General features: G+C 38.5%; 1 protein-coding gene across 7 annotated transcripts in view; it reads left to right on the top strand.

The window, feature by feature from the left end:
• CNOT4 (CCR4-NOT transcription complex subunit 4) overlaps positions 1 to 21,965 on the top strand; it is a 133,733-nt gene extending 111,768 nt beyond the window's left edge. For 5 of the 7 annotated variants that reach the window (XM_058530771.1, XM_058530749.1, XM_058530754.1 and 2 more), the window contains 2 exons: positions 19,683 to 19,895; positions 20,580 to 21,965. In XM_058530771.1, the coding sequence (XP_058386754.1) occupies positions 19,683 to 19,895; positions 20,580 to 20,881 (515 nt within the window). In that variant the 3' untranslated portion in view covers positions 20,882 to 21,965. The remainder of the gene's footprint in view (positions 1 to 19,682; positions 19,896 to 20,579) is intronic. The other 2 variants (XM_058530779.1, XM_058530773.1) reach the window with 1 other exon arrangement.
• Positions 21,966 to 22,716: the final 751 nt, after the last annotated feature.

Genomic DNA, 22,716 nt, shown 5'->3' with positions numbered 1-22,716 from the left:
CAGATACTATGCTGATAAAAAAGTAAAAATGGAAGTTAAAGAAGTTATTGTGAGCTCGTTCAGAGAAAGGCTTCCTAAAAAGTGACAAGCTTTTTGATTTTGAAGGATGGATAAAATTTAGATGATGGGGTGGGAAAATACAGTAAAGGGAGCAGATGGAACAAAAAAGCATAGACAGAGATTAGCATGGTCTGTAGGGGTTAGCAGGGAAGGATGGTAAGGAGATGGACTCGTCAGAGGTGTATAGGGCATATAGAAAAGTGAGATAAGTTTGCAAAAGCCTTGAAGACTTTGACGAAGAGTTTAGTCTTGATGTGGATGTGGTCAATGGTAGAGAACTATAGGTTCTTTGGTAAAGATGTAACTTGATTGTAGCATTTTAAGAAGATTCATTTAGTAATATGTTTGCTTGAAATTAGGACCAATTAGAAAGCAGTTCCAATATGTTATTGTTGACCAGTGCAAATAAGATGGCCTGGACTAGAACAGTAATAGTAGGAATGGAGATGAAATTATGAATTAGGAGTTAGAAATGATGAGATTTAAGAAAGGCCTTTGTGTTTGGCTAGGTCTCTGGTGACCTTTAAAAATGTAACTTTTATAAAAAGGTGCAGTTGGAAGCCAGATTCCTAGAATTCGTGGGGAAATGTCAAGAGTATGGATGCAGCAGCCATTGACTATTTACTTAAGACCTTTGGTGACAAAGGGGACGAAGAAAACAAGATGCTAACTAGATGGGCGGTAGATCTTAGGTAGATCATTGCTTTAAGTTAAGGGAGATACCTAAATATTTCAAGGTGGAACCTATGGAACGAATTGAGAGGAAGACACGGATGATGCTGAAGAGAAGATAGGCTAATCCTGTAGAATAACCGATTTCTGTAGGTGCTGGGAGGAGATTAGCTCCTGAGATGAGGTTAGGTTGTGGGTTTAGCTTTAAAGAATGTCTTCCTCTGTTGTTTGTTAGAACAATCAGAAAATCTTGGAGAGAGAATGTGAGATAGAGGAAAATGAGAATAGATGAAGGGGCTCATATCGATATTTATTGAATGTGTATTGTGTGAGAATGGTGGTGAAAGAGTGGATTTGGGAGCCTGTAAAGAAAGGAGATTAAATAAATCTGTGAGAATAAACCTAGAAGTACATCAGAAAGAAATTAAAGAATTGCCAAGTAGGGGCCCGCCCTGTGGCTTAGCGGTTAAGTGTGCGCGCTCCGCTGCTGGCGGCCCGGGTTCGGATCTTGGGCGCGCACCGACGCACCGCTTCTCCGGCCACGCTGAGGCCGCGTCCCACATATAGCAACTAGAAGGATGTGCAACTACGACATACAACTATCTACTGGGGCTTTGGGGGAATAAAAAAAAAAAGGAGGAGGATTGGCAATAGATGTTAGCTCAGAGGCGGTATTCCTCGGCAAAAAGAGGAGGATTAGCACGGATGTTAGCTCAGGGCTGATCTTCCTCACACACACACAAAAAAAAGAATTGCCAAGTAAAGATAAGGATCAAATTAAAAAATTTTAGAGTCCAAATATGTATGGTTTTGTATGTTTCTCTGGTTCAGCACAAAGTGTCGGGAGTGGACAGAGCCAATATTGAGAGTTTAGAAGGTGACAAAGAAAAGGACACAAAGCTATTCAAGAAGACAACATTGAAATACTGAATTTTGTGGTCAAAGAAGAGTTCACTGAGGCAGGAAAAGACCCAGTGGTATGAATGTGTTGAAGGGAGTTCAGTGATTTTATATTTTGATGAGGAGAAAGAATAGGTATAGTGTTGTAAGAGAATGACAATTAGGAGACTGTGGTCAGTGTGATGACCACTCAGTGCTGAATGATGAGTCAGAACCAGAGAAAGGATGGTAGGTAGATGTCTAGCATTAGGGCTGGCGGTTGGAAAGAAGGCTAGCTTTCATAACCGTTATGGTCTCTTTTCTACTCACTTTCCCTCTAGTCCTTTCTTGAGACTATGGAGGCAGACTGTATGACAGAGAATTGTGGAAAGCATGGTATTGCCTGGGGAATCCTGTAAGTTGAAGATGATCCAAAGGAAAACTTCCCAGAATGGAATAAACAGTCCTTCCTCAAAGCACAGTAGGTGGACGCGGAAGCAGAATGAAGGAGAAGGCCTAGGAAAAGTCAGAGATGAGATTGGACAGGTGTAAGTAAGCCCAGTGAGTGTGAGGGATGGGTAGACATGTTACTTATGATGTGAAAGATTTAGACAGAGCGAGCAGGTATGGCATATGGTGAGTCTGGTAGTTGAAGAGCCCATGTTACAGGTATGAGCTACTTTCCCCCAAGCTCACATACAAACTGAAAAGAATCAGCTTTCCACCTACTTAGGGAAAGTATCTCTTCTTACTTAGACTAGGTCATTCTGCTTTATTTGTGTAACAGATTGGAATTAAAAGCAGTAGATTGGTGAAGAGTAGAGAAAACTGAAGAATTTTATCATAACAAATTATAAAAATATTTTGACAATTTTCCCCAAAAGAGCATGTGTTGTATGAATAGATACAAACCTGGAAGTTATTGAACTAATCTACTCTTGGTAGATTAGTACCAGCCTGCAGCTTCTTTAATCAGGAGGCTTTTCCAGAGAATCACTCTCGAGAGTTCAAGATTACTTAAGAAGAATCTACTCTGTTCCATGGTGTTTTATAGAGTCTGCCTTGGGTTTGAGTCACAAAAATCTGGTTTACACCTCTTAGTTACCTAGAACTGAAGGCAAGCATAAGCAATCTAAGCTACTTGAGAACTGGAGTGAAGTACCTGAAAGTTCCATGAAACAGCTGGAAATGGTTGTCCTTGAGAACCAATCCATTTTCTCCACATTTCTTCAGACCACACTTCCTAAGGCAGCTGTTGATTTGACGTTGTTCTTAGCCCACTTCACATGTTACGGTTATTCTAGAGGCTCCTGGAAACTCCACTCTGACCTTGGAATATACCGTGCTTGGAACAGTTTTGTTGTTCCAGCTCTTGTTTGGTTCTCAGACCCACTATTCTGCTCTGTTACAAAGCAACACCCCAAAAGCATTTTTCCCCCCTCTGTATAATTTATAAGCCTTTAAAGCACCCAGCACCTTTTTTAAAAAGTTGCGGCGATATTCATGTAACATACAATTAACTACTTTAAAGTGTACAGTTCAGTGGCTCAGTACTGTTCTTTAATTCCCTCAGTGGTAGAATAGCAGAATAAATAACCCACTCCAGCTTGTGAGGATTTTGGCCTGTTCCTTCTTGGGGCTGTGTGGTCTAAGGCTAGATGCTGTGTGCATCTAGACTCAGTGTTTTAGCCAGTAAAACTGAAAAGCAAATGTTAAATCTTAAAATATTCCATACTTCTTCATAGCAGTACGACTTGTGCTTGTGGGTCAAGCAACTTATTCCCTGCCCTCCAAAGAGGGGATGGGGGAAAGCACTGTAGGCAAGAGACCCTTAGGATGCTTGTTTTCCTGAGTAAGTAAAATTGTTTGAGATAACTATCTGAATAGTTTTGAAATGGCACTGATAGTCTTTTTGTCTTCATGACATTTGATCAGCTTTAGGTAAGAAAAGGTTCGCTTAGCAAAGGTAAACTATAAGCCTGGCTCTCTGTATGGGTGTGATGTTGAATGTGTGTGTGTGCGTGTGTGTTGGTTTATATATAGAAATTTTCATTTAAATTCTCCGCTTAATGAATGTTGCAGAGGAAAAAGTCTCACGTCATCTCTCTGACTTTTCATGTATTTCTGTTGTGCTGCTATTAATTCATATGTTCAAGCTAAATGCTGTATTTATATTCCATCTTTCTCTGAATATTTTTTTAAAAGAAATAAAGACCCTATTTAAATGCAGCGAGGTTATAATACTGGTGCCCACCTCACCTCTGGTAATGTTTTATCTGAGCAAATATTTTCATAGCTTTTTCTTAGCAAGTTTGACTCCCACTACTAAGCATGCGTACCCATCCCATGTTACACTCTTTGGGAAAACTTAAGGATAGGATAATAAGAAAAGTTTTGTATTAGAATCATGAAATTTCAGAGCTATGAACTATATAACAGTCTTGAACAATCCTCCTTTTAAAGACTAAATAATAATAAACAAGGCTCAGAAGGATTGCGATTTGCCCATAATCACGTTCTAACAACAATCTAAAGTTCTCTTGGCCCTCATCATCTGAATTTCCTTTCACACATATAACTCAAGGAGAAAAAAACTTCAAGATTCAAAATATTTCTCTTCTCTAAACTTCGTTGTGTCTTACAGTTTGTTTATTGTAGTAGTTCTTGCAAGCGGTTTGATTATTATAATAGTTCTCACAAGTCAGCGGTTTTCAACTGTGAATATCAGTGCAAATAGTGAATTGAAGGCTTTTAAAATGTTCATCTACTGGCAACTGTTATCACAGATCCTGTAAGTTGTCAAAACAGCCTGTGTTAAATGTGGCACGGTGATCTTGGAGTAACTTTAGGAGGGGGGAAATCTAACTTGGCCGGTTCTCCTAATACAGACTTAAAATAATTACCAATGTCAGAACTAAAATAAAGAGTAAAGCAAGTGGAAGTAAAGTTAGCCAGGATTTTTCTGCAGTGCCAAAGAGCATCTTAAGGACCAACATGCATGACCACCAGACCTGTGACATCTCTAATATTACAGGATAAAAAACATCTTAATGTAGTGGCACCAGGATGCACTATACCCTCACTACAGGTGTGATCTCAGATTCATCTTTGAAGAGCTGCTACACCCTGCATGATGTAAAATGATAGCATACCTGCCAATTTTTTTTTCAATCAAGGAGGTTGTTGTTTTCAGCATAATGAAACAGAGGGAAAGCTCCAGAAGGATTTAAAGATGATAATACCACCACCATCTCCAAGAGGAAATGCAGGAAAGCTGACTGCAATCAACTTCTGTAGCCTAGCGCTGTTTCCTAACATGGTGAGATCTTATCCCAAGGACTGGACTAGCATTTACACTCTGTTCTCAGTCTTGCACCCTGAAATAATGTGTCTACGGAGCAGAATGTAGTGATCTGGAATATTACTGAGATGTTTTTAAACGTCATTTTATATGTTAGCATTTCCAAGAAGACTGACACCCTGAAGCTGTTTATTTTTCCTTTGTTACATCTATAAATTGAGTATCCAGTTAATGGTAAAGGAGGCCTTGGATTATGACTTCATCAACCAAGTAGGCAGGGTTCTTATTGGCCTTAAACTGGGTGTTGGGCTACTACCATTGTTGCACTTTTGTTTTCTCTATTAAAAATATAACTTTTTATTAAAATTTATGATTATGGGGGCCGGCCTCGTGGCGTAGTGGTTAAGTTTGCGTGCTTTGCTTCGGCGGCCCGGGGTTTGTGGGTTCAGGTCCCAGGCGTGGACGTGTACACTGCTCATCCAGCCATGCTGTGGCGCCGTCCGACGTACAAAATAGAGGAAGATTAGCACAGATTTTAGCTCAGCGACAATTTTCCTCAAGCAAAAAGAGAAAGATTGGCGATAGATGTTAGCTCAGGGCTGATCTAACTCACTAAAAAAAAAAAATAATGGTTATGGATTACTAGTATATATGCCCTATCCTCCCATCCCCCATTTAGGGTAAGACTTGCTACCAGGTATATTTCTTTTTACTTCTAAACTGTTAACATTCACTAATTAACCTAACTGTAGCCTCCCCTAGTCCCAGATAGGTATAACATATCTTGAGTGTTAGTGTAGTCAATGCTGCTAGGCATAAACTCCCAGACCTCACCTGTATTTTAAGTGGTAGGTGATTGGAATGAAGCCTGTTACTAAAATAAGCAAAGGTCTTATATAATCTCCAAATAAGTACACAGAGCCCTGCAGCCTTTGCTTTATAATACACTTTTCAGGTTTTAGTTCTTGACCATCATGAGTCTTATTCTTATAGATTGTGCTCACCTCTCTCTCCAGTTTCTTTTTCTTTCTCTGGACAAAGAAGAAATTATTTCTTTTTCCATATAACTTACCACAATTAGAGGAGGAGGTCTTGACTGGATCTTATTGTGCACTACCTGTATGATTCCCCTACAGGATCCCTGACAGGCCTGGATTTTCTCATTTCAAAGCGGAAAGCTCTCTCTCTCAGGCTGCTGAGTGTTTACTCAGAATCTATGATCAATTACCTCCCAATTACCTCCTAATACCTCCCATTAACCACTCAGCTACCTTTCAGCTTATTTCCAAACTGGCTTTTGATTTTAAGTGATCATATTCTTTTTTTTTTTTTTTCTCACACATTTAAATCAAAACAACACGTTTAAACAGAAAGCATAGTCTTGGTTTTGGAACAGATGAAGTAACAACCACTGCACTGTTAAATGTCGAATGGATAAGGATTTTTAACATTGTAAGACTGGCATTATTCACTTCCCTGACTTATAGGTTATTCTGGCTCCTTTAAAAATCATTTACTACTTCTAGACAATATGGCTAAAATTCAGTGTTTTACAGATATGTGTAATTTTTAGTAGGATTAATTTTTTTCACTAAAATGTTAGTTCTAGTTCAGTCTAAAGCTCCAGGATATAATGAAATAAGAATTGTAGTTTCTCATTTATATTTGAGAATGTATTCATGTGATCTTCCTTGCCTCTTTCCTTCCTGCCTTTTTTCCTTCACAGTAAGACTCAACGCTGATTGAGAATTTGTGCTGTCAAGATGGTCTCTGGCAGTGTTTTCCAAATTCAACTATAATAAATCATAGCTAAGAATGAATACTTAAATAAATACATATTTTAAATGATTTTTAAACTAAGGTCCCTTAGTGTACTGATGGTGAACATATAAGTGTTTAAGTTCATCAGGGTCTTTGGAAATGCTATCCTGCACAGGAGTATCATCTTTTGTAGGTCTGGAAAGGATGCATTCTCATTAGGATGAATTCTTTTTAAATCAAGACATCATTTGAAAATTGGAAGTAAAAAGTTTTTTTATTTTCCCTCGTATGTGAATCAGTAGTAAGGAGGAAGAAAAAGCAAGATAGTCTTATGTTTTAAAATCATATATTTCACATAGCTAAAATAGTTAAATTTCAAAATATACATGCTTATTTGGGAAATCAAACGTTCTTTAATAAAACAATCTCAAAATAATCTTTAACAAATATCCCTTGGTTTGGGTAAAGAGTGCAATGCGAAAGAACCCTTAAAGGTGTATGCTTCGTCTGTTGGGTTGGAAATGTTTATCACCATGACTATACCCATATCTGTTTGATTTAGTTTTAGTATAAAATAATGCAAAAGTTACTTCATTTACTGAAATAATTTTTTCTGAGATTAAGAAACAAAGCAAATTATTGTTTTAATGCCTAAAAAGATGCTTTCTAAAAATGAATCTCAATGTTTCAGAGCATGGATAATTTTAGTCTTCTTCTTTGGGAGTTTTTTGTGACTTTGATTTAAACCATTAAGATTAGGAGCCATCTTTCAGAAAAAGATAAGACTGACTGGTCTTCACTGTAGAAATAAAAGTGAGCTGTGTGATCAAATGGAGTAAAAAAATGGGTTTAGTGTTTTTAATAACTTTTAGAAAATTTGGAAATCTTTTAATTTGAAAATTATGAACATCAGAAGTCTTAGGAATTTCAATAGACACATAACCATATGGGGATTTGCTGCATAGGCGGCAAAATACTTTGGTCTGAATGCAAGCCTGAAGAGGAACTTACACCCCCATAAAAATATTTTATTGGCATTAGACAATCAAAAGCTATTATTGGCATTGTTCAGAATGGACAGCTTCTGGTGATCCACTAAAGAAATACAGAAAACAAGCAGAACAGCATGACTTGTAGGAGGCTGTTGCAGAATATTAATAGCATCAAGCTCTAGGGAAAGTGATACAGAGTAGATAGTCAATAAATGTTTGTTGAATGAAAACTAGTAGTTGAGAGAGTGAGGTTAGTGTCTGATTACTTCTGGAGGCCTGCAAAGCCTTGATCTGCTTTGTGTTACATCTAGACTTTTGGGAGCATTTAATCAGATCTGTTTGCGTATGTGTTATAACTTACCTCTTGGTTGTGCTGTGGCATTCAGTGTTAAGATTCCCTTCACCACTCCATGATCAGTCTTTTTCTTCTGTCTCTTTACCTCTGAACTCTGGAAGCTGCAGCTCTTGACTTTACCTTATTGCCCCAAGACCACCACCCACACACACAAACTTTTTAAAATTTCACCTAATAACACTTTTCTTACTTCCAATTTCTCATTTGTGATACTCGCAAATCTATATTATATATAAATATTGATATGTCTTCCCCTAAAACAGAGACACATAATACATAATTCAGAAAGTCCCTATAAAATACTTTTTTTCCGAGAACTCTTTATGGGTAATGATGAGCTGTTTTGGGAGCTTAATACTTTCCTAAGTAGGGAGCTCTCTTTAGGACAACTTGTGATTGTTAAAGAATTTTTTCTCTTGGTTAAACCAAAATCTTTTTCCCATTTGTAACTTGTGTCAAACATGTGAAGGCAGTTACCACTTGTCTAGTAACTTCTAGATGTAGATGAACCGTCCTTAGTTTTTTCAACCATTCTACACTTAACATGGTTTCTAGTTCTCAGTTCTCCTCAACACATATTTTGACTTGACAGTGAATGCCTTTCTGAAAATATGAAGCTCACACTTTAATATGATAATCTGGATATGATCAGACAATAGATCTACTTTTTCATTCACACTATTCTTACTGCTAATAATTGTATATTCCTTTACAGTTTACCAGAGTCCTTTTATAAAAATATCCTGAGCGGTAGATATTATCCCCGTTTTGTAAATGAGGAAACTGAAGCTCAGACTGGTTATCGTTTGTGATTTGCCCAGTATCATACAATTGCTGATTTAGACATTGCACATCTATTTACATGATCTTAATGTTACCTTTTTAGAAGTTCCATTACCCAGTTGTCACATCAGGTATTATTTAAGCCTGTTAAGAAAAACCAGTAGACCGTTTTTCATCCACATGACTGCTTAGTTAGATCTCTTCCATCCTGTGCTTTCCTAATGCATTTTTAAAAATGTGAATGTATACCTGTTAAATTTTATGTGTTTAGATTTAGCGTAGTTAGAGTTTATCCTCATTGTGTGTCACTATCCTACAAGTTTGTCTTCTGAAAGAAGTGTGTGATTAGAAAGTGATAGATAAATGTTATTAGTAACATTGTTAATAACATTTGGGTGAAGAATTTAAGAATTTTAATTTAAGAATAGTTGTAGTTTGAATTATTGATTCTGTCATCTCTAAAATTGGCTCTCTGTTAACATTTTTAAATTAACTTTGTGGGTTTTGTTAGGTATAATAAAAAGCATGGAGTCAAAGATAAGCCAAGCAGTATCTTGGAAGCTTAGGCTGACACACAGTATCTTAAGTTCTGTGAAAACCCATCTAAACACTGCTGTTATCCATGCTATACTGTACCCTCTTATCCCAAAAGGCACCTTGAGAGAACTTACCAGAAACTGCTGAATTCATGATGTATTATACTTATGACATCCTAGAAAGCCTATCCAAAGAATAAATTACTTTGATATGATTGGTTCTTTATGGAAATGCATTTTGGCTCTTATTGATCACTCTACTCCATTTGTTTCATGGGATTGATGTGTCAGTGGGATGGGAATGGAGCTAGTGCAAAGTCTTTGGGTTTGGGCCAGCAACAGAAGAGGAAAGGAAATGGACCATGGAATATAGAAAGAGGACATTTCCCATGGAAAGCAATTGTCAGTAGAAGCTGCCTACATGACTACTTGTTCCACTTCAAAATTAAAGTTTAACTTCCTGTGTATTTCATCTGGAAGGGAGCTGAGGTTCTAGCCAAAACACCACATATTATTTCTCGTGAAAAATGCCCCCAAACGCAAGCAATAGAGCAGCATTTGTTAAACCTGTCAGTATTCATTTCAGAGAAGTCGTCCAGCTCCTAATCTGTTTCAGAATTTTCCCAAGAACTAATTATAAGCATGTAGCTTCTAGAGTGTGCTGTTTCCTCCTTTCTGGCACTTCTCTTAACAATGGTTTTGTGATCACATCTGGAAGGATTAATACCCTGGGATAGAATTCATTTTGCACCTAGAGATTTTAAACTCATTTAAATTGAGTAGATGTTCTTTTACTCTTTGCATCTCTATGGGCCTACAGTTCTCCTCTCCACATTGCTTAATCTGTCCTGTCCTGTTTGAGGATCATGCTCTTTTATAAAGGAGATGGAGGGAATCAAAATGAAGATGGAACTACATAGCTCTGCCTTCTCTCGGGGGTTAACATTATGACATCAGGCTGAGCAGTGGCTTTTCCTAATTTTCTCCTGTTCCAAACTTAGGTTTTTCTTGCCTCTAGCATTTTTCAGAAGCCTCAGATCATTATGGACTTCGATGTTAATTCTCAAGAATTATGATACTCTTAACATACAGGTGGGTTATATACCTCCATCCATCCTTTCTAAGCTTTCTTTTCAAGTCTAATCCAATGAGATTCTCTCTCTGCAACAACTGGTTTATTTCGATTTCTTCCCAATTTCTTTTGCTTTTTAGAATTATTTATTACTACATGGTCAGAATGTTATATTTTGCATTTTTGGTGGCCTATGAATCACTACCCCCTATAACCATGGGACCACCCTGACCCATCCTTTTTTTGACCTTTTTTAGAAAGGTATTTTCTCAAAAAACCTGGAAGCACATGTTCAGGGCAGTTCATTTGGGAAACATTAAATACCTCTTGAGGTTCAGGTTCAGGAACTGCTCACATATACAAAGAGAGTTAAATCAAGGTCCCTTTCCTGGAGGACTCGCAGTCTAGTAGAAACATCTAACAAGTAAACAGGTGATTGCAGTATACTGTGGTAATTGCAAAAATAGCCAGGATGCCCACCCTCTGGGCACTCAAGTCTAGTTAGTCTCATTTGTTGCGTTAGTAAATCCTAAAATTATGTCACCAAGTCTTAGGGCTTCTATTATGTTCACAATAGCCAACCAGTTCTTTTTTGTTCAGAATAAAAGTTTCCCTCCTTATTTCCACCTTGGAAAAGAGAGATGGTCAGGAAGTGAATTTTATCAGGTTTATTTTCTTCTAGCAGATTTAGACCTCAGAGATGTTAGGGTGGTAGACCCGCTCCATGTCTCTGCGGTTTTAGAATTTGTGTTGGTGAAATCATATTCCTGTGATCTCTGTATCCTCTTCTGGATGATAAGCTCCCTCGGTCGTCCTTGAATCTCCTCGCAGGCTTTGTTCACAGTCTGTGCTCAGTTTTGTGCTCACTTAAATGCTTTTCTCCCAATTTCTGATTTTATAGATTTCTGATACTGGATTTTTGTCCCCGCGTGTCATTTAGCTATGTGCTTTTATGTTCTGGTTCAGGTTCCATCTAATCCAGTCTGTGATGCTTCTAAGAATGTACTTATCTTTTGCATTAAATTTTAAGTTTACTCTTTCCTCATTCTATAGATAGCTTTATATGTAGACATTTTTCCGTTAAGTATTTTTCCCTGTTGTTGTTTTTTTTTTAATAGATTCTGTTTCCTTAGATCCTTCATAAAGCAAACATCTAGATGTTTTCCTGGTTCTCTTTAGATTATCTGATTCTCCCCCAAAACAGAATTGTAGATCCTTATAGGAGCATTCTAGAAGAGAAAAGTACACATTGTGCAAAACACATCTACTTATATTTTGAAGTGTTCCTACTGTATTTTATGATTAGCTGCTTCTGCTCCTCTCTGTTCTGTATGGAATGCCCTTTCCCTCTTCCACATCAACTTCTCTTCCTCTGAGCTTCTGTAGTCATTGTTTATTCTGCACACAGAATGACAGAATTGTTCATGTTCTTTATGCCCCACAAGGCTTTGTTCATACCAGAATAGCGTTTATTATCATATAGTGTAGTTATTTAAACTTGTCTGCACCCCCATCTCTTGGCCCATGAGTCCTGACAGGGCAGGGACTGGTTGGTGGTGTGCTTGGTGGCGAGAACAAACGCTTTGGACTCAGACTGGGTTTGATTACTGACTTGACCACTTTTTCCTGAATAACCTTGGGCAAATTTTTTAAACTACCAGACCCTACTCAGTCTCCTCATTTGTAAAATGAAGCTACTAATTAGCTCATTGGATTGTCGGTACTAAAGTAATCAAGTACATAAAGTGCATAGTGAGTGGATATGATACAGATATGAATTAATCAGCCTTGTTTGGGGAAAGTGATTTTCCAGCTCCTCTCAAGTTGGATGTTTGATTCAGCAGATGACTTGAGGCACATCAAGTTTTTAAGACACTGAGCTACGTGCTGAAGAATGTACAAAATATCCCTTTGCAGGCCTTTCAGTAGAGTTGTGAGAGATAAACTGAGTCCACGAAAGGGAAACAGTAACTCCAGTGGATGTCACAGCACAGTTTGCTGCCAAATGAGTGTGGTTTAGACCACAAGTGCTGTCATCTAGAATGATCTGAGTGGAAGAGAAAAGACTTAGACTTTTGGAAGATCTAGTAAAAATTAATTGAAGAGATCAGGAAAGCGTTCTAGACAAGGAGAAAGGCAGGAAGTAAAGACAGAGTCCAGAAAGCCCAGATCATATTTAGCTGATCTTCACGGCCTCTCTCTTCCTGTTGATGTTTCTACTTCTTGCTACTAGTGGGAGTTAAATTTTGACTGTGTTTTGTTGCTGCTTTGTTGAAGTTCTTCTGTTCTCAGAACTCTTTTTCATTTGAGAATGAAATTAGAATTAGAATTTTTAGAGAATTCATTAGAATGAATTAGAATTTTTCACTTAGTTTAATCTCTTTTCAGATCTATTAAACCCTTAAGTTTTTGTCTTTGCCCCAGCAGGTCTGCTCTGCAGTAGTGGTCTATCTTGCTTTCTAATAAGCATAATCCTAGAAATTTGAGTGTCAGTTATTTTTGTTTAAATAGAGTAACATTTTTTCATAAACAAAGTGATTTTATAAATCATTTTGAAAGAATTCATTCACCAAGTAGTCATTTTCCCTGTGAATTTTGGTTAATAAAATGAAATTATTTTTGTACAGCATGCCTATATCATGAAGGCTTTCTTTCAAGTTCCAGTAGGAGAAAGTTTGTGTGCTCTTTAAAGTTTGGTTTAACATATAAGACAAGCATAACCCATTTATATTTGAATTGCTTAGAGATATGTTGTTGAAGTTTGAGAAAGTTTAGGCTTTCTTAAAATCATATACTGATGGAGATGGCCTCCATCCCCAAACTGATAGGAAATAGTATAAAACAAAGTGAGGTGGGGGTGTGCGTAGAGAGGGGTGTAGCAGCTGAGACAGGCTGTATGCTGTGTCCTTCTAAAAATGCATGAAGGTTTGAGAATCACAATGGCAAGGGGTAATCAGAATGGGAACTAGATTTCTGATGTACAACCTTTGCACCAACAAAGATTTGTTCCACTAAGTAACCTGAACACCGAAGGGAGCCTCTGACTTCGAAATGTAAAGGACAGCAGTGAGGAAAAGGAAGATAAAAGCTTTTTAGAAAACAAGATCAGGTTGTAGGTTGAGGCTTTTGGGGAGTAGCCATTAGATAAGGCTTAGAAACTATAGAGCAAAATAAACTCTTTTAGGAATATTTTGTGACTGAGACTCTCAGTGACTGCTTCCCAGTTGGGGTGTGTTTGGCCACTAACAGAGAAATTAAACTTGAAATCAGAGGTCTCTGGCCCTAGGGGCTGCAATGGAGAATGGAGTAGCCTAAGGATCAGGGCTGAATATATGTGGGCCTGTTGTCCCCACCCAAAGGTGACAGTAGGGAAATTGGTAAATTATGAATTTAATTGCATCTAGCTAGTTTAATAAGGCCTATGTATTTATTATTTAATGAAAAGCCCATCAGGAGAGGGAACCCAAAAGAAGGTAGAGGCAAGAATTCCACAAGGAGACAGAAAATCCTGACCTGGTTGTACAAATTGTGTTAGGGAAAACAAATACTTAGAATAGCCTTTTGTTTTAGAGTTCCTCTTAAATGTGTCTAATCTCACCACCTGTCATTATAAGTAGAGCTTCTCTCTTTACTCTTAGCAGCAGATCTTGTTTTTCAAATGCAGTCTTACATGGTACCCTTATATGTGAAATCGGGCTGGGAGGTTATGTTGTCCTAGTGCCCTGCCCCCTCAGCTTCCTCACCAGTGGCTCCTGAGATAGTTTTGCAGTCTGTGAAACCAATTTGAAAATCATTCTTTCAGGTGAAGATTTTATGCAAACCAGAAAAACTCATTGGCTTGTCACCAGTGACAGCTGGTGGATTAGATTTTCCCACATTTTGCTGTCTGTTTTGAATTTCATAATAATTACCATATTGCAGTTCATCTGAGGAACAGAAAGGAAAGAATCCCACTTTGGCGGCTGTAAGGCTGACTGTGTGCTCTTGCCTAAGCCATTCACCTTTTCCTTTTTGACTTTCTATAAAAGGTCTGATATCAGAACACAGCTTATCTTGGAACTTAGTCATTGCTTATAAAATGTGTCTTTCTCTATACTTCCCGGTAAATAGTTGGACTAGTCCAGTATTATGTAGAAATACCAAAGATAGTTTCAACCTGTCGTGGGTTTTTCAGGCTCAGAGTGCCTATGTAGTCACTAAAACAACTCATGAATGAATGACTGCTACTGTTGTTCACCCGCCAGCACATTCCCACACATGTGCCTAACTGACCTCTCTGTTTACTAAACTTCTGTAGTGTTTATTAGTTATTACAACCCTGTGACGTTTCTTCTGTTGCTTTTTCAGATTGTAGTTGTTCAACTTTTCATGTACTTGCATTGTCTCATCATCTACCCTATAAGGCCCTTGAGATCAGGAGTCATGGTTTGAGTGCTTTGTCCTCCTTGCACACTGTAGGCACTCAGCAAATAGTTGCTTTGACTTTGATCTTGACAGCCTTAACACATGCGTTTTATACTAATTTTTGTTGTTGCTAAAAACTAGGTTTGTCAACTTGCTTAGTGTGCGATGATCGACTTGTCATGGACTGGATGTTCGGCTACCAGCAAGCTGGCATAATTGTAACCTTCATTTCTTCCTTAATAGAAGACTTTCTGAGGCAGGTAAACTGGAAGTCTACTGATACTTCCTACACATGGAATGTGAGAGTGTGGTGCATGGCATCTTGAAAGAACTTTAAATTTTGTCTTTGAGTTCTACACTAAAAAATAAATCTGCTACAAACAACTTGACCTGCTCTCCTGCCCTCAAATTCTCTAGAACCAAAAATAGTGTCTTGTTGTATGTATCTGTACATTGTAAATTAAAATTAGTTTTTTTTAACATCATGAAACATTTAAACATATTAGCAGTCATTTAAAAATATACAGTGCTTCCGTAAGGTATTACACTACTACTAATTAAATACTTGAAAAAGAAATTAGTATCATTTTTAATATAAAATGTGTTCAGTAACTTGATTTTCATTGTACTTTGCTTGGTCTTTTTCAGTCTTTCTCGTGGAAAGTTTAAAATGCTTTCCCATATCTTATTTGTCTTTATAATATTTTGATGGTGAGGAGGGTTATTAATTAGATGGACTACACAGTACCTCTGTGAGAATGCTAGTTGTTATCCCTGCGTTCCTAGAAGGAGACTGTTGTGCACGGAACCAGTTCTGGCAAGTGAGAAATCCTCTGCCTTGGCTTTTTGGAGAGTTTACTATCTATTCAGTGTTGAGTACTAGAGAAAAAAATTGTTGTTAGGCATTTATCAAATAATAAATGAGCTTAAAATTGCTGTCTCTTCTCTTATTTTAGTTTATCCTTACGAGGGAGAAAGGCAGATGTTATTCCTACTTAAGAAGTAGGGAGCCAGCCCTGATGGACTAGTGGTTCAAGTTCGGCACTCTCTGCTCCAGCGGCCCAGGCCCAGTTCCAGGGCATGGAACCACACGACTCGTCTGTCAGTAGCCATGCTGGGTGATGGCTCACATAGAAAAACTAGAAGGACTTACAACTAGAATATACAACTATGTGCTGGGACTTTGGGGAGGGAAAAAAAGGGGGAGAGGAAGAGTGGTAACAGATGTTGGCTCAGGGTGAATCTTTCCCAGCAAACATAAATACATACATACATACATACATACATACATACATACATACATAAACTGGTTACATAAATTAGCTTTAAAAAGAGAAAAAAGAAAAGAAGTAGGGTCCTGGGATATTAAGAGACCTATTTATATGCCTAAGGTTGTATTAATTACCAGTGTGGAGCTGCCTTATACAGTCCCATCTGTAATTTTCAGCCCAGTGTTTTCTTCTTTAGTTCTTCTGACTTGTACATATTGAATTGTACCCCAGTGTGAAGTCCTATATATAAATAAAGGGAAATGAAGTTGCATCAAGTTGAGTCCAGTGCTCAAAGACCTGGTACTATTTTGAAGGGAAATGTGTATTCGAGTGGGCTTATTTAGAGCCCTAGAAACAAAGGAGCCAACTTCCTTTCTATCAGTGGTTCTCAACCAGAGACGATTTTGTGCCCTCCAGGAGTCATTTGGCAATGTCTGGAGATGTTTTTGGTTGTCAAAACAGGTGTCTTTGTGTGTGTGTGCGCTACTGGCATCTAGTGGGTAGAAGCCAGAGATGCTGCTAAACATCCTACAGTGCATAGAAGAGTCCCCCACAACAAAGAATTAATTATGTAGTGAAAATATCTATAGTACCGAGGTCAGTAAACCCTGCTGTGTGTATTGCAAAGAATGGAATTACCAGAAGCCCTCACAGCCAAAACAAATTTGGGTCAGAGGTAGTCGGGTGTGGGGAGAGGTAAAGTAGGTGATTTCAAGTGTGGCTGGACTGAGAGAGCTATTTTAATGGGGTTAGATTTAGCCAATTTCCTTTCTCTCACCCTTTTTTTGTTGCAACACTTGGCATAGCAATAGTGGAGAAAACTTCTTTTCTTCTTCTAAGCTACTTGGAATAGTGGTCCCATACCAAGAGCTAAAGATGTCAGTCCACTTCCCTGTTCACATAGCTTCACTGTAAATCAGTCACCCATGCTGTCAGGCTCCCAAAATGTCTAGGCACATGACTTTGTTTTTTGATAAGATTGTAAGAATTATAAACTAGTTAATTTATTTCCCAAGGTATCTTATAATCATAGTTCACCTGGGAAGGATCTAAGTTGCTCACTGTTTCTGTATCATGTGCCGTATATGAATTTCTTCGGCTAACGTACTCTTGCTTGATTTCATTAGTCTAAAATCAGAGAAACAAATATATATATATTTTTTTATTTTTTAAATACACTTTTATTTTTTAGAGCAGTTTTAAGTTCACAGCAAAATTGAGTGGGAAGTACAGGGAGTTCCCATATATCCCCTGTCTGTGAACAAGTAGAACAAAAAAAACCCAGAAAAAGTTTTTTGACTTTGTTTGTAATAACTAATATTCAAATAAACTTTATATAAATGCAAATAATATTCTGTTAATGCAAAATTAAGGGTTCCCTTAGTTCCAGTTCTTACTAAGTGTAAAGCAAAAGTAAGGAGAAGACTGGGCTTAGTGAATTATGGAGTATTTTCTGTTTGCCTGTTTAGTGGAAGAGAGAGGCTCCAGTCATCTGCAGCAGCTTCTTATTGACTTGGGCTACCTAGTTCAAGAGCATTCGTCTTCCTCAGAGTTTTCCCACGTCGTTATACGTCATCTTTTTACATCAGGGGGATTTTATTTTCCTTCCAGGAAATTTTCCTTGTTTTGAGTTCAGTTTCTGGTTAATTGAAAACCACCTGAAGTCTGACAATTTGACTACTTTGAAGGTTAGAATGTGCCATAGCCACCAAACCTTCCTGTCATTGCAGATATTCTAGGACTTTATTAGTGTGATCTTGTTAATGCCTCATGCAGTTGGAGCCAGGGGCAAATTGATGATTGTGTTGTTGATTAGAATTTTTCCCCCCCTGGCTGCAAGGTCCAGTTTGTTCCTTCATCCAAAATATTTCTTTATCCTGCTAACCAGGGCTGATGCACATACTGTAATACTGCTGTGTTTCCTTTTTGCCACCTTTTAATTGTGGAACTCATAGGCCCCTGAGTTTTCCCTTAAATACTTGACCTATTAAAAAGGCAATTAATAGTCTATACAAAGTAGATCAAGAGAGGGCGTGATGTTATTAAAAAACAGCAACTCAGGTAGGGTCTGGAGTCGAGTCCTCACCATACAAGTCCTGTGACCTTGGGCAAGTTATTCTGGAGTCTGTTTCTTTGTCTGTTAAATGCAGATTGTTCCCCCTGCTCTGCCTACCTTAAAACATGAGGATCAAATGAACTAATAATTGACTGTGAGTGTCTTGTAAGTTATAGAACACCATGCAAATGTAAAGTAGGATGCACATAGAATGGTGAGCTTTAGGAAATTGCATTAATTGTGAAATGGAAGTAGTTTGAAGAATTTATGTTCCCTTCTGTTGATTTGTCTGTATGGTGCAGATAGCCTTTTCTTCACCTTGGTAGATTCAGAGATGACTTTTGTTGGGTTTGGTTGTAGTTTTTTGTCGTTTTATAAATGTGATCAATAGGGTTAAATGCTTCACTTGCTGAAGCATATAATTTGGCATAGAACAGTGACTGGTGCAAAGGAAAATTATAAAAAGAAAATTTTGAATTCACCAAATAGCATAGACTTTGCTTGATAGAATATCATATCCTCATCATCATCATCATCACCACCACCACCATTACCATCATTAATGATGATTGCTAATCAATTCTGTAGAACTAGAAATAATTTTCTATATTCTTCTCAAAAACTCCAGTTGGTAGTTTGACCTACATTCCTACTTTCAATAAAACAGTTCTTCTAAGTAGTAGTTACACTTTACACTTTCCTCCCCAACCAATTAGTTACAGTATGTGGATTCTGGATGGTGGTAGATCAAGTTAGTTTAGTACAATTTATAAAAAGCCTTTTTACGTTGGTAGTGTCTTATCATATTTTATGCTATTCATAAATAGAACCAGAGCTGTGGACTCCCGGACTCATGTTTTAAGTGATTGGTAGGACTGCTGGGGTGGAGTAGGCAGACTGCTGGAAATCATTCTATCTGAAAGGGGCTCAGCCCCTGCCTCCTTGGCCTTTGTGACCAGCAGAAAAACTCTTTTCAGATTCAAAAGCCTATTCATTGCTGCCTTTCTCCTCTGAAATGCATTACCAAACTTTATAGTCAGGAAGAACTTAATTGTTTTTATTTTTCTATTGGCTTATGTTTATTTTTCATAAAATGACTTCTCTTCCGTTTAACGGGCTCAGAAACAAGCTCCTGTGTTGAACTTTGCAGGCTTTTGTTTTATAGCATAAATCAGCTCAGCTGGCTAAATGCCTCTCTAACTGAAACTTCACAGTGTGGCTGGAACTAAATTGTGCTCTGGAGCATCGAGTCTTTAAACTGGATGATCGATTACAAACGCAAAGAGGTGAAGAGGCTGTAAGAAGGACCAGAAGCTCCCTCTCCTGATCCTGGAGCAAGTGTTTCCTCACTTATTTCAGGGGCTCCGAGCTCACAAGCAAAATCCTAACCAAGTGTATCTCGCTAGGACAACCCGTTTTAAATGCTCGGTGAAGAAAGAATAATTCTTCTCCCGCTTAACCGCTAAAGAACAACGTACGTTTCTAACGTCAGCTTTTTATTTTTTTTTTATCTTTCATTTTTCGTTGGTAAATCTCCCAGACAACAGCAGTTCTGTAGAGAGTTTAAATATGAAGGAATGGCAGGACGGGCTCAGGGCACTTCTACCCAACATTAACATCAACTTTGGTGGACTGCCCAATTCTGCCTCCCCCTCCAACGCCCACCACAGTGCACCAGCGTCCAACACTGCCACCACCGACAGCCTGAGTTGGGACGGCCCTGGCAGCTGGACAGACCCAGCCATCATCACAGGTAACTTTCTCACTCCTTCAGCGCCACTGACTGCCATCAGTTTGGTGTTTAGCACAGATTAAATAAAAACAGAGGTCTCTTCACCATAAGCTTCTTTTCACAAAGCCACGAGTGTGGGTGGCTTGTTTCACTCTCCGGGGTCATGCAGTCTCAGTTAACTCTGTTGGCCTAGTTGTGTCATAAGGCATTTGGTGCCTGGGTTGCTTCTTTTGGTGTAAGTAGGTGCTAACGTCTGGCAGCATGTGTGTATTTTGTAGGTCTGAAAGTACAAAAGGATCCGACTTACCCTCTTAAAGAAACATACTCCACTTTTTAAAATAAAGCTCTCTATTATAAGGCTGTCTTGTTTACGTATCCCGATTAGAGAAGGAGAAGCACAATTGGGCAGTAACGTCATACAATTCTGGGGACTCATTTTTCCAGCTCTGCCTCTGTGACAGTGGAGGACGATGTCTGTGTAGTTGAAGAGGAGGCATGGGTTTGTGTGACAATAATTCGTGTGGTTGGAGGATAAAGGAAACATAAGATGAAAAAGGTCTTATTTGGAAGGAGTTTAAAAATGTAATTTCTTCTCCGTTTCTTTTTGGATAAAATAGTCATCTTAAGATTTTTTTGTTTGATGAATTTTATATTCTTTCTGCACAAATTCACCATTTTCCTTCTTGTTTTCTTTTCTCTCCTTAGGTATTCCAGCATCTTCAGGAAACAGTTTAGACTCTCTTCAAGATGACAATCCTCCACACTGGCTAAAATCCCTCCAGGCCCTCACAGAGATGGACGGCCCCAGTGCTGCTCCGTCACAAACCCACCACGGCGCCCCCTTCAGCACACAGATCCCTCTGCACAGAGCCAGTTGGAATCCCTACCCTCCTCCTTCCAATCCTTCCAGCTTCCACTCCCCACCCCCAGGCTTTCAGACGGCCTTCAGACCCCCCAGCAAAACCCCCACAGATTTACTACAGAGTTCAACACTGGACCGCCATTAGGGAAGGAGGAGAAACCATTAGAAAATGCAGGATTTGTCCCACCCTGTTTTCTCCCTCTCAGCCCACCCACAGCTCCCTCCTCATCTCTTATGTTCTGAAGAATCCAGTTCCTGATCAGTTTTTTTTCTCCCTACCCCCAGATGCAATGCGATCACAGGGTCATTACCATCTGTTTTTTATTGTAAAAGTTTCTGTTGATCCAGCATTTGAGTGACACTGTTGAATGTTTCTTCAAAATGCCTTTTTAAGGAGGAAAAAAAAAAAAATCAAAGGGCAGTCTGGATACTTAGAAAATTACTGTTTGTCTGTTGCGCGTAATAATGACATAATCTGCTTAGCAGAAAATGACGATTAATCCATAGGAAAGGTCAAGTAGACGCATTATCAACTGCAGAAGTTTGAAAACCAGGTTAATTGAAGTGAGATTGCTAAGTGCGTGCATGGGGAAAGCAGTGGTCCTGGCATCCATCTTGTCTTCAGCTTATCACTATTGTAGGGAAAGTGCTTTTAATTTAATTTTTAATTCTTTTGGTAAGTTGATGGAGAGGATTTGACTGTGTTGTTAAGCAAAAGAATTTATTGGATATTAATAGAAAGACAAATTGATCTGTAGTAGTAACTGGCCTATTGCTAAAGAGGTTATCATGAGGGAGAAGTAACTTTTTAAAGGAGAAAAAAGTTTTGGCTTTAGATTTAAAGTAAATTTAAACATTTTAAAGAAAAAAGTATTCACAGATTTAATACCTATCCATAATATAAAAGCTGAAATATAAGTGATTTCTTCAGTCTTTCTCCTCTGTCAGAATCTTGTTTTCTTTTACCTAAATTCCTCTGACGAGGGCGCTCTGAGACAGCACTGCTCTGGGGCCATCTGCTTACCATCAGGAGAAAATCTCTGACCTCCTTGCCTGCAGCTTTTACTTAACCCTGTAGTTTCTGGACGTTTGTGCAGTATTGAAAAGACAGGAGAAAAGAAAACAGAAACCTGGTTATAACCTGACGCTAAAACTAAAAACAAGAAAATGTACCTCTTTCTTCAGAATTAAAACTAAAATCTTAAATAAAACAGAAAACTTGATGATGACCCCTGGGTTGTTCTTGTTTTTTGTTTCTCCGTTTTATTGCATGTGATTCTGAAACATTTTGTGATAGCAGTCATCAGGTGTTTCCATTGATTTTACATCTTCCACGATAGGGAGGGTGGCTGAGAAGAAGAAATTATAAAAAGAGTTCGTTTCTTGTCAGTCACTGCCATCTTTGAAGATCAGCCCATCTTGTCCTCAAAAGTTCTTTTTCCAGTGGCTTTCAGTAGAAAGCTCTTCTTAGGCTATTGTGTTCTGTAGGCCAAAGCATCCCAGATGAGAAAGCCTCGTGTGCCAGGAAGGAGCAGAGGGCTGTCCTTGCTGAGATGCTGATTGTCTTGGGGAGACCTGGCGGGAGCAACAGCCAGTGTGCCGCACACGTAGCAGCACCTCGTGCGAGTGCCGTAACGGGAAAGAAATTGGAAAACACTGACGTAGACAAGCCACAGATAGATCTTTTATGACCGACCATTCTAGGGAGTTCCTAATGATGGAGAGATGGTCACTCCACTGACCAAAAGAGGGCAGAGGACAGAAATGAAATGTTCCCTACCAGATTCCTGGGAATCTGAATGGTTTGGATTACATTCAGAAGTCCAAGCTGGAGTTGACATATTTTCAGCGACATCCAGTGAGGGAATCTTTGTAGGTTGAATTAAGTAGACCTTGTAAATCTTACATCCTGTGCTTTTGAATTGATTTTCTTTTTTTTTTTTTGTTTTTGGTGAGGAAGATCAACCCTGAGCTAACATC

This window comes from Diceros bicornis, chromosome 3, assembly GCF_020826845.1.
Source record: "Diceros bicornis minor isolate mBicDic1 chromosome 3, mDicBic1.mat.cur, whole genome shotgun sequence".
Lineage (NCBI taxonomy): Eukaryota > Metazoa > Chordata > Mammalia > Perissodactyla > Rhinocerotidae > Diceros > Diceros bicornis.
This window is presented reverse-complemented; position numbering and strand designations above follow the sequence as displayed.